Here is an 11,642-nt window from a genome sequence, read left to right as displayed (position 1 = left end):
CGCCTCTGTCACGGCCGGCGCTTTTTCCCCCCCCTTTTTTTTTTAAAAAAGCTGTTAATAAATGCTGCGAGAGATTTCCAATTACACGCTTTTATGTCCCGTTCTGCTTTCCCTATAGCACGGCCGCGTCTCTCAGGGATAACCGTTCTCTGTACTGCTTTTCCTTTGATCGATGGCACTCGGGAATCACTAAGTGCTTGGTAAATCTAAATTCATTAAGGCATGCAGGGGGAGATGCTGCCTCCCTCACAGACTGAGGGAGGCGTTTTCCACCCCCAGCGGGTCAGTGATGCTGCACACTAAACGGCATCCAGGTCTCGGCTCCTGTCATGAGGTATAATTATTGTAACTAATTGACAGATTTTGGATGTGTGCTAATTAAAAAACAAATATTGTAGAAATTAACTCAGGTGTCAGTATACAGCCACTGTGGCTAATACATCTTAGCTCAGGAAAAAGTTAAAAGTTGATTTACTGTGACTAATTTTTTGGCACAGCCTGCCACGTGTGGCGCTCGCAGTATTAAAGCCACCTTTCAGTATGTCATGTAGCTCATCTTTTCAAAAGCATGGTATAATTACCCAAAGTCCCTCCATTTGAAATTCAAACTGGGCCAAAACCATCCTTTCAGCGACCAAAAAAATCTTTTTAATCGCTACAAGCCAAGCTGCACTGACAATGAAGCTGCAGTCCGCTATAATGAACAAGCTTATAAAACTGTCTCCCAGATTTACCAGCAGATTGTTTGCAAAGAGACCTGTCATTCCCAAATATGAAATCAAGTTGGCCTATTAACAAAATCTGATCTATGAATACAAATACAGTAAAATATTTCAACTTAATATAAGTAAGCAGCGCTTCTGGCCAAGGTGTTAATACAAATCAGAACCGCAATGCTTTTTTTTTTTTTTTAAGACAAGATCAAAGACAACCAACATCACTGCATTCAAAGCGTCTATTGTTTACATACAAATAGTTTGGAGAAAAAGAAAAGATTCTGCCCATCATTGCCTCAATATGACAAAGGAAACTCTTGATTTCAGGCAGTGCTCGTTTTCAAATATTCCTAAATACGTATGTGGGAAGGTAGTGTGTGGAAAAGCACTATCATCAAAACATTTAGTAATACAAGCTCAGTACATTACCACAACCAGCTTTTACTTTTTACATATGAAAATCCAATGAACAGAAACTGTATATGCCTCAGATTCCTTTCTCTCCTTTGATATCAAACTTTATTTTCAACCTGACTGTGTTCCAGTGAAATGCAGTGGGCTTCACAAGATTGCAATGATAGCTGTTGGATAACAGACATGGTTCGAGATCCATGATTTGGATTGAAGACAGTCTTTTAAAACTAAATTTAATCTACCAGAATAATTCTTATTGTGTAATTGCTTTCAGTATTCCTCGGAGAACTTTGTAACTCATTAATTGTTGGCTTTCTTTGGGAGGAAAGCAGGGTCCACGTTCTGTCACATAGGCGTAAGGAAATCTAAGCACCCATAGTCCATCAGACGGAAGGGTTATTTCCTGCTTCTCAGGGTAAAACACAGGACAAGGTGGTGGCCCTGGCTGAACCTGAAATCAAAAGGAAATATGAGTAGAAAATAAAATGCAATTAGAAATTTAATAACAACAACAACAAAAAAAAAACCCTTAAAAGCAAACTGAATCCAAGGAAATCTATTAAGTCTCACCTACAACCAGGCTCTTGGCCACTGCAGCACACTCCAGGAAAGCACTTTGCTGTTACTGTGAGACACCCATAAATTCCCAGTTTTATCACAGCGGAAATGCTGAATTTAAGGCTGCAGGTTACGTCTTGCCAAAGAGATCCACAATATAAACACAAACCATTTGCCTCTCAGTCAGCAGTAAATGCTGGGTTAACAGCGGTTTCAATGCTGTAGCACAGATATCCTTGAGCTGTCACCTCACGCTAAACCAATGTGAATTTTCAAGGATTTTTGCAACATTTAATAGGGCTCTTGTATAATTCATATTAAAAGATTCAGAAAGTCTTCTTCACATGAGGAATTGATGTGTGGAACCCACAACACACAGCATAATGGATATTCCAAGTAAATCGCCACCTTTTCCCCTCCTAAATTCAAAGGGCAACTAATAATAATTAATCTCAGCAACGAGTCACTGCTTTTCTCTGACATTTAAAATAATAAATTCATTCTTACATGGTCATTACTCACTTGTTATCTTTTTTTTAAAAAGAAGCAATTATTACAGTATAGAATACCATTAATTCATCATTGATAAAATATTTTTTAAAACTCACTTTATACAAAGTATAAAGCTGGTATAAGCCAATCTTGAAGTTTAAAAAAAATCCAACAAACTGTTTATAAAACAGGTACTTTTGGCAACTACTGCCTTGAAAAACCTGATTGAAGTTGGTTTGAGTCAAGAGTTTCTTGTAGCACCTCTCCAACACCCTTTGCCTGTCACCCTCGTGCCTTCCAGTCCTGCAATTAATGCACCAACCAACCCACCCCGTCTCTGCAGATTCCCTCTTGCCTTTCTCACCTGAGGCGTTAACGTGATCTGCAGCGGAGCATCAGGAACCACCACAAATAGTCTCATGAACTGAGCGTAATGTGGCTTGAGTCCTCGGCCTTGAGTCGAGGACAGGATGTACAGCGGCATGTCAGAATTGAGAGCTTTGATGGCGGATTCCTTTGGCCCCCCTCCCATCACTTTCATCACCTTATCAGGCCCTGAACACATGAACCTCCTACCGCGTGCATCTTCGTACTCAAATCCTACAAAAGCTCGAGCTATGTCATCTCTCCGTCTTCCTCTTCCCATCACCATCGCGCTTCTTTTTCCAGGAACGGCCTTGTTAGGTGCAGGCCAGGAATTGGTATCTAAGTCTCCTTCATCTTCAGTTCTCGTCCTGATGACAATGTCCCAAGGCATTAAATAGTTTGTTCCCGGGATAAAGCCTTGTTGATCTAAGCCTGTGTGGAAGTTATAAGCCTTAGCAGGCCCCAGCTTAACCAGCGACCAGCTGGAGAATTTGGGCAAAAGGCCTTTGGGGCAATTCGAATGGAGCATCCCTGGGAGGTACTCGACAGTGGATGCCTGGCGGTCTACCAGGCTCGGCCTTTTCTCGCTTTTGGAGTCTCCACTCTGCCCATGGCTTTCTGTGTTTTCCCCTCCCCCCTGGGCATCAGGTGGGTAAGTGCCCAAGCTGCCCGTCGACTGACCCAGGCTGAGGGCTAAGCTCAAGCCTGTGCTTTCTCCCTGAGTCTGAGGTTCTTTTTCTTTAAGTTTCTCAATCTCGCCTTCCGGAGGGGCAGGCGATGACTCATCCCGAGCGGGTGCTGGATCAGGTGTGCTTGGCTGAAATACGGGAAAGTTGATGTGCTCCAGTTTCCCACAGCATTTTTCTTCCAGCAGCTATGAGAAAGAAAATGTGGTTATCTTTCCATCTTCCACCTTGGAGATGAGGGAGTTCAGAGTTATAACATTCAGCAGCTACAATTAAGATTCAAGAGGTTTGCACTATGTGAGAACTGAAGCAGCAACAAGAACACAGGCCACAAACGTGACCGATGTAAAATTCACATGAGCCAACACACTGGAAGTGTAAACGGATGCTCCTGTGTGCACGCACCGGGTAAGACTGGAACTGCCCACTCAGCTCAACCCACCGTGCAAACAATTCCTGCTCCCAGAAACATCCAATGTTTACAAGACGATAAGGTTAAGAGGAAACTTAGTTGTAGCCACTTCAGAATACAGACTTTACCGATGAAGCAAAAGAACCGCTTAAAGCAACAATCGAGACCTAACAGTTACCTGATAAAAATCGTAATTAGCTGCTTTGATATCAAAGGGGTCATCCCGAGGAGCTTGCTTCCTTCCACAGTTACAGGCACCAGTGGAACGAGCCCGGCTGTTGTGGTACAGAACTGGAGGATTTCTGTCTGCTTCTGGCTTTTCCCCTAAAAGTAAAATCAATCAAACCCTAGATAAACTGCTCACCCTTTCTAGAGATTCTCTAATTCCCTCCATCCACTGCCTCCTCCTTGATATATACATACACAAAATCATTTGCCGGCAATCCTACTTTGTCAAGCAACTCCTCCTTTCTCACTTTTAATACAAAGTTCCAGTGTAAGCTAAACCACTAAACTGAATCTACTTTGCTTTTACAGCCTTTTCCTAAAAGGCATAAATACTTCTTCTGCCTGCAATAAGTGTGCATCAGACAGCTTCTATGCCTTGCTAGACATCAATCAAGCTATTTAACAAAAAAAAAAAAAAAAAAAAAAAAAAAAAAAAAAAACAAAAAAAAAAGGAGGGGGGACACTTATGCTTCCTAGAGAACTTTTGTTCTCTTACACACGTATTGTTAGGAGGACTCCAGGGTAATGTTTCTGATGAGCATGACGGGAGTCAAATTAAAGTTACTGCTAACAGCGGACTCGCTCCTGAACACTACTAACCTAAAGGAAACCTGCCGAACAGTTCTGCTATAATTAATCCCACTGTACAAAGACGACACTTTAAAGCTGCCAAACTTTCATCTTCCATAAACATGCAAGAGTCAGCGCTTTCAGCCTAAGACATTCTAAAGTAGATACAAAATTAAACCGTGAAACCTGATTACAAGCGAGCTTCTTTACCTGCTTTTGGGAGCAGATGAAACTTATGCACACAGTGCTGATCAGTTAAACTTCGCTCTTCACAGAGCTGATGTCCGTTGCTCCAGAACTTGTAGCAGTCCTCGTTAAGCTGCATGGCATACTTATGAAAGGCTGGGCCGCGGGCATGCTGGCTGTACACACGCAAGGCCTGTGCCAGCTGGTTCTTATGGACCGTCATGGTGTAGTTGTGGGGCAGGTTGGACTGATAGGCGCTGTGGGCCATGGGGAGAGCCTTCTGGCAACGGTTTTCTGAGAACTTGGTGTCTATATCTAAATAGCCTTCCAAGACTTTGATGCTGCTCATGATTTTTGAGCTCAGTTCCCCAGTGAGAGAGGTCGGGTCGTCATCTTTGCCTTCAATGGTCACTTCATACAGTTTTAAAGCTGCAGAAACCCACTTCTGGTAGGTTGGGAGCTCAAAGTGAGAGGGCTGCGGGTTCCTCCCCACACTGTCGTCGAAGCCCTTCTTGCTGAGCACCAGCTCCACGTGCTGCCATAAGAACTCCTTGAGGGTGCAGTCCACAAGCTGCCCGGAGGAGCTGGAGCTGCTGCTCTCTGCATGGAAGGACAGCTGCTGCCTGCCATGCCGCATCATCTGGTACCTCCTGGGTCCCGACAGGGCTGGAGCCAGCAGTGAGTCAGTCTCTCTCATGGTGCAGTTGCTCCTGAGCTGGTCAAGAAGCATGGCCACTGGATCGTCTCCGTCCAGGGCCCCACCAGCCACAATGTACACAAAAGCCTGGTTAGCCGGCACGGTGAACAGGCAGTTGATGCTCTGGTTGGTTAACACCCTGCTCTTGCGGAAGATGCGGTAGATCTGATCCTCCAGCGCGTGCTGCAGCCTCCTCTTCGGGGAGTGCTTCTTGGGGGGTGGCTTTTCCAGGTGACCGCAGGGGTCCTGGCCCCTGCTCGGGAGGGGATCCACCTTCAGGGCCCCGTTGAGCTGGAAGAGGAAGAGGAGGCGCGGAGGGCACGGCCTGCAGTTGAGCTTCCACTCCTTGCCGACCGGGCAGTCCTTGATGGCGGCTTTCAGGGAGGGCAGGACCTTCTGCCGCAACCCGTCCAGCGCCCTGAAGACGCGGTCGTAGGTGATGTCGAAGGAGCAGGTGGGGTGCACCAGCAGCAGGATGTGGCAGACGGAGAAGAGGTAGAGGAGGCTCAGGCAGTGCAGCTTCTCCTGGTGCTTCCAGAACTCGTGGGCCTCGGCGTGAGGCAGTGGGGCCGGGCCCCCGGAGGGGTGGCCGGGCCCGCTCTCCCTCCTCTCGGCCGCCGCCAGGTCCCCGCAGGCCCGCAGCAGCTGCGGCGTGTCGCAGATGGAGGTGAGCACCAGGTACAGCACCCGGTTCTCCTGGCTGTAGTAGGCCTGCAACTCGTTGTAGTCCTTTGCCACGGGGTCGCACTCCTGCCCGGAGCCGCCGTCCTCCAGCTCGGGATCCTCCTGCCCGAAGAGGGGGAAGACCTGCCGGTCGCACACGGTGCTTACCAGGGCCGCCTTCTCCGAGCACAGCTGCAGCGCCGTCTTCCCGAAGATGCCCACCACGCACACCTCCTCATCGCCGCCCGCCGCGCCGCCCCCCTCGGCGCCGGCCGTGGCGCCCAGGAGCAGCTCCCGCAGGCTGACGGGCCCCACCGCCGCCCCCATGGCCCCCGCCGGCCCGCCCGGCAGCGGCATGGCCCCGCTCGGCCCGCTCGGCAGCGCCGCGGCCCCGACACTGCGCCTGCGCCGCGGCGGGACGCGATCAGCGGCGCGCCAGCGCGGGGGCGGCGCTGGGGCGGGAGCGGGCCGTGGGCAGCGCCGGCCGCCCGTCCTGCGGCGGGGCCAGCCCCGGGTCGCCCCCTCTCCGGAGGCGCAGCCTCTGCCCGCACTGAACGTGGCTTTGCGGGAGGCCGTCCGCTGCGTGTCCTCGGGCGGTGCGGGCTTGGGACGGGGTAGGTGTCTGCCACCAGCCGGGAGCCACGGTACCCACGTCAGCTGCGCTGGTCCTGGAAGCTGGTAGCCTTTCACTTTAATGACAGCGAGCTGAACTGCTTCGCTTTGAGCCTGTACAATTACCCTCAAGATCTTTTTTTGTTAAAAAATGTAAAAGTAGCACTGAATTTCAGCGATGCGTATTTATATCACAAGCAGCACTGGTGCTGGGAACGTTAATAGTCCCCACTTCAGCAGCAGCCAGGTATCAAAAGACCCGGGAAATCGTGGTGGGTTTTTTTTTTCCATTAAGAAAGAAGATGCAACCAGACTGAGACACATCAGAAAGACGCTGCCTTTAAAAAGCAGAAATGTGCTAAAGGGGTTTTATAATGCCCCATTCTCATATGCGGTAGATTTGCTTGCAAATACATATGCCTGAGCGAGATAAAAATGATGACAAACAGATTGTTCCAGAAACCTACTTTAGTTCATCAAAGCTGTTTGCAGCACTGAACTGGGCAGGAGAGGGACTCTTCGGATGAGCCATCTGTCAAAATAAGAAAAGGGTCAGATCTTGGAAGATGAACTTGGTACTAATTACAACAAAATTTAGGGTGATGTCTTAACAGACACCATAAAACAGACACAGCAAATCCTTAACATAAGACGTTATTAACCCTCAGATTTTGTTCTCCTGCAAACTAGAACAATGAAGTTAGAGATTGCATTGAGGCACTACAATGGCCATCAAAAAAGCAATTTTTCCTCCAGAAAACTTCTCCTTGGCATTGTCAGATAACCTGCTAGAAGACAGGCATTGGCATTCCAATTCAGCAGTTTCCTCACCAGTAAAGCAGGAATCAGTAAAAACAAGCCCCCTTATTTGTGCGTACTTGGCACTTTTGGATGAGAGTTACAGAGAGATTTTAACTTATGTAATGCATAGTGATGGTGCTGCATTGTAGCAGGGGGCAGGGTAAAATCCATATGAAATCCTATGGATTTTAAAGTCAGTTTATCGATCCATAAAGAGACACCATGACTTGCCTGAAATTTGCGCCGTAGTGCCTGTGTCATTATTGGTGTCAACCCAGTCCCACATTCAATGTTTTCTTTGCTATTTAGTGGAGTGCCACCAGGACTTCTGGAAAGGTTGGAAACAAGGGGAATTATGATGAGTTCTCTATTTTTTTTTCTAGAAAAACAAGACAAGCGAATAGGAAGGAACTTACCTTTGTATATTGACTTTCTTCAGATGTTTTCGAAGATCAAACTGATTTTTAGGGGGGGTTCTAACAGAACAAAACAAATTGTTAAAATAGTTTCCACTCTAAACAATGTTATTCACTGTTTAGAACAGAAAAATCTGATGTCAGAGAAAGGAAGAAAGCATCTTACATTAAGGTGTTTTTAACGTGAGCTGATGGCTTGGATTTAGATCTCAGACTAACACTCTGTAAATCTGAGACTGTAATTAATGCCTTGCGTGTCTTCACTGGTGATTCTGCCTGAAGTGAGAAAAGAGATGTTACCACAAATAAAACTTTAGAAGGTATCACGGACCTTAAATCTATGTAATATTTATACTCTGAAAGATTTCTGTGGTTTATGGCTTTCTTGAATCATTAAGATTTGAATGTGCCTTGGATAGAAACAGATTTATTACAAACCCCCAACTTTTGCAAACAAGATTTCAGCTGGACAAAAGGAAGCCCCAAATCTGTTCACAACAGGCAGACAAAGCTACATGAAAGCTACACGCCCTTAATGTAAAATTAGAACTGTCTTGCGTGCCAGGTGAGATTTGAGTTAGTCACTTCATTTCTTCACTTCAAATGCCCAGGTGCAGATTTAGAATGATTACTTAGAGCTGATTGCTGGGTTTTGGAAGAGAAGAATTAATTTCTTGAAAAAATTCCACAAGGGGCTAAAAGAAGCACTGCAGGAAAGACACCAGTTCCAGGATGGAGTTTGCCTTAATACACCGTCGTCTATTTATCCATGTGTCCCCCGGGTTACCTTATCTGTTCTCAGGTTTCTGTCTGTCTTCTTCAGTTTAACATCCAGCAGGTCTTTGAGGGTGACCTGCATCGGCCCATCTTTCTTCAGTGGTGGTGCCTGAAGACAAAGGTGGTTGGAAGGGAAATTAGGACTGGGAAGTGACTGAGCATTCACAAAGACAAACGTTTCTGATGAAACCAGGTCCAAAGAACCCAGCCATGAGAGAAAATCCTTACTCCCTACCAGAAGTGCTTTAGCGCCATTGCCCCGCTTGAGGAGGAGAGGTGCTGGAGGCAGTTTTGGTGGGGGCAGTGGTGGTGGTGGTGGTGGTGGTGGAGGAGGAGGAGGTGCAGATGCAGGCTGCAGCTGTATTGCAGAAGGCCCTGATGCTGATGGCAGCGAGCCCATCTGCATTTGTACAGGAGCACTCGGAACTGGTTTATTACACCTTTGACAAAGAGAATTTTCTGAAGAAAAGGCTGCAATTCCATTGGCCTGAAAACAATATAAATAAATAAAAGAATATTGAATCCACTGGCAAAAGTAGATGGAATTTTAGAGAACAAAGTTTCTGGCTTCAGCTGACCCAGAAAGACATAAAAAGCCTCTTATGAGGCTTGCCAGCAAACCACTTCCCTCTAGCTATGAAGTAGCTGCATTTTAGTAATGCTGAATGCAAACAACGCCCAATGAGAAGCTCTTAAGATCTCAGCTTATCTGTACTGACCATGGTTCCTTACATGCATACACAAGCAAACATTACCCTACCCTGCTGGGACTGAGACTGACCTGGAGTGTTAATTGTAGTCTGGAAAATTCAGTTTCCAACTTTTCCAGCTGCTCTCTGAACATGTTTAGCTCCCTTAAGTAGGTTTGTGATGGAAATATGAGGTCTTTAACTACCTTGAAACTCTAGGCATAAAAAGAAACCAGATCAGCATTTTCACCACCGTGTTATGTTTCCAGAGACAGGGCTATGATTACTATTGAAAGTTCTGTTGCAAGGACTTACTGTAGTCAGTGGAAAGGCAAAGCACAAAGATATAAAATTTCACCAAATAGCTACTTGGCAGGAAACCAAGGGGTGACTTCCCCCCAAATAAAAATTGAACTTCACCTAGAAATTCTAAAGTATAATTCACATTTGACCTGAAAAGCTCATACAATCATTTCTGCTATGAAAGACAGACTGCACCCTGTCACTGCAAATCCTCTTGATATTCCAATAAAAAACCCCTACAATTGCATGTATGCATTTTGTGTCCACAGTTGCCTTGACGCTCTTCTCATATTTATTCCTTCAACAGTGAACACTAAATATACTTTAGATGTTTCAATAGATACAACTACAATTACAGCTTAGTTCTCAAATCCCACTGTACATCCTGCACCTGAGGGCTAAGAACAACCTCACACATTGGCAAAAATAGAGAAGTAGAAAACATACCCGTGCAACCGTGTTCTGGCACCAACAATACAAAACCAATGCTGCTGTTGTAAAGGGTTTTACTGCGTTTTTTACACTGGGCAAGGCTAATGACCAGAGTGAGGACAGATGGCTTTGGATGGATGAGGTTTCCAACGGAAGATCACCTGCTGACCTGGGACAGAATGTTTCAGAATGAGGCCATACTTACATTTATCATTTCAAACTTTAAAAAAGTTAACTGTGACCAATCATCTGGAAATTACAAGTACCAGCAACAGCAGGTGACAAGCACAGAAACCAGGAAAGACCGAGATACATTTCAGTAAAGGAGCAGGAGGAATAATATTTGCAATACATTTTTATCCAAATTGCTTTTCCTACATATTAAATGATAAGAGTACTAGAAGATACAGGAGATGAAGCGATCTCACAGCATCCACGCCAGGATGTAGGCATGCTTCAAACACAATTCTACTACCTCTGTTCCACAGGGAGCAAACAGTAGACCCAGGAACCGAGTTAAAAAGGAAAGGTTCAAACTGAGCCTCTTACCGAGGAGGACAGCCTGCATCCTGAGGCTTTGCAGCATCTCCTTTTTTTTCTGGCAGCAGTTTTGCTCGGGCTGTCCGTTTTCGTCTGCGTTTCTTATATTTTGCCATTACTGTTAGCAAAAAGACACATTTAAAATTAACATATAGAAATGTACTTGTGCACACATGGGGGGCAGAGCTACCACCACATAGGTAGGGAAGAGCATGGGCTGCATCTTAAAAATGTTATTGGCTGGTGTCTTGCTGGAAGCACCACATACAAGTGATAAATAAAAATACATCCTCCCTGCAGCTCCTGCGACCCAGCAGATGCGTTTGCACACGCGAGGAGCCAGCAATGGACAAAGTACCGGTTTACATGGGTTTTGCTGATGGATTTTCTTTATCCTGGAGGGACAGACTCTGCACTTTGGGCACATTCTGTTTGTAAGGAGAACGTAGGCAAAAGCGACGAAGAAACCCAGGCCGCGGCACCTCCCCAGCCGTTACCGCAACGGTGGCCACTCAGCTACCCGGCTCCAGCCGCCCTCGGCCAGGAGCCCACGCCGAGGAGCGAGCGGTCCCTCTCACACGACTGCCCCAGCCGAGACGGGGTGTCACGAGTGACCGGGGACACGAGCCCGCCTCGCCGCCACCCACCGCTGTCGCTCACCTCCCCGCCCGGCGCCGCCGATTCAAACCGCTCCCCGCGCAGTGCCCAGCCAATGGGAGCACCGCTCTCAACCGCGGCCCCCCCCGCCCCCGCGCGTCCCATGCTAGCCGACCGCTGATTGGCCCCTGGACGGACGCGGACCCGAGCTCGACGGGAGCGCGACTCCGCCCCGTCCTGGGCGCACTGAGGCGATCCGCCCCGCCATTGGGTAAAGGCTTTTCAGCCCCGCCAATCAGGTGCGGGACGCCACTCGGCCAGGAACGGGCAGCGGCGGCCCGCCGGAGGGAACCGGCGGGGGTGACCGACGCTCCCCCGCCCGGCTGGAGCCGGACCGCAGCTAATCGGCCGCTCCACTTCGCGCCAATCGCAGCGCTGCGCTCCCTACTCCAGCCAATCACCGCTAGATTCCACTCTGGACCAATAG

At 47.4% G+C, this 11,642-nt stretch overlaps 2 protein-coding genes across 4 annotated transcripts; both read right to left on the bottom strand.

The window, feature by feature from the left end:
* Nucleotides 1-937: 937 nt before the first annotated feature.
* On the bottom strand, nucleotides 938-7,032 carry SMG8 (SMG8 nonsense mediated mRNA decay factor). Its single transcript, XM_080382838.1, has 4 exons — nucleotides 4,653-7,032; nucleotides 3,823-3,968; nucleotides 2,545-3,420; nucleotides 938-1,581 (listed from the first exon to the last, which is right to left on the bottom strand). Exons 1-4 carry the CDS (start codon nucleotides 6,343-6,345, stop codon nucleotides 1,384-1,386), a joined length of 2,913 nt encoding a protein of 970 aa, XP_080238964.1. The 5' UTR covers nucleotides 6,346-7,032; the 3' UTR covers nucleotides 938-1,383.
* PRR11 (proline rich 11) lies at nucleotides 6,924-11,641 on the bottom strand. 3 transcript variants are annotated; one of them, XM_080384193.1, is made up of 10 exons: nucleotides 11,219-11,641; nucleotides 10,568-10,676; nucleotides 10,034-10,187; nucleotides 9,376-9,498; nucleotides 8,830-9,081; nucleotides 8,605-8,703; nucleotides 7,984-8,093; nucleotides 7,818-7,877; nucleotides 7,633-7,729; nucleotides 6,924-7,132 (listed from the first exon to the last, which is right to left on the bottom strand). In XM_080384193.1, exons 2-10 carry the CDS (start codon nucleotides 10,672-10,674, stop codon nucleotides 7,064-7,066), a joined length of 1,071 nt encoding a protein of 356 aa, XP_080240319.1. In that variant the 5' UTR covers nucleotides 10,675-10,676; nucleotides 11,219-11,641; the 3' UTR covers nucleotides 6,924-7,063. The 3 variants fall into 3 exon arrangements, with proteins under 3 accessions (XP_080240319.1, XP_080240321.1, XP_080240320.1); XM_080384195.1 differs by lacking the exon at nucleotides 11,219-11,641 and adding an exon at nucleotides 11,056-11,201; XM_080384194.1 differs by lacking the exon at nucleotides 11,219-11,641 and adding an exon at nucleotides 10,917-11,056.
* Between the last annotated feature and the right edge of the window lies 1 nt (nucleotide 11,642).

Source organism: Falco punctatus, assembly GCF_963210335.1.
Source record: "Falco punctatus genome assembly, chromosome: 1".
Taxonomy (NCBI): Eukaryota; Metazoa; Chordata; class Aves; order Falconiformes; family Falconidae; genus Falco; species Falco punctatus.
Note: the sequence above shows the minus strand (reverse complement) of the source record. Positions and strands in the feature narration are given on the sequence as shown.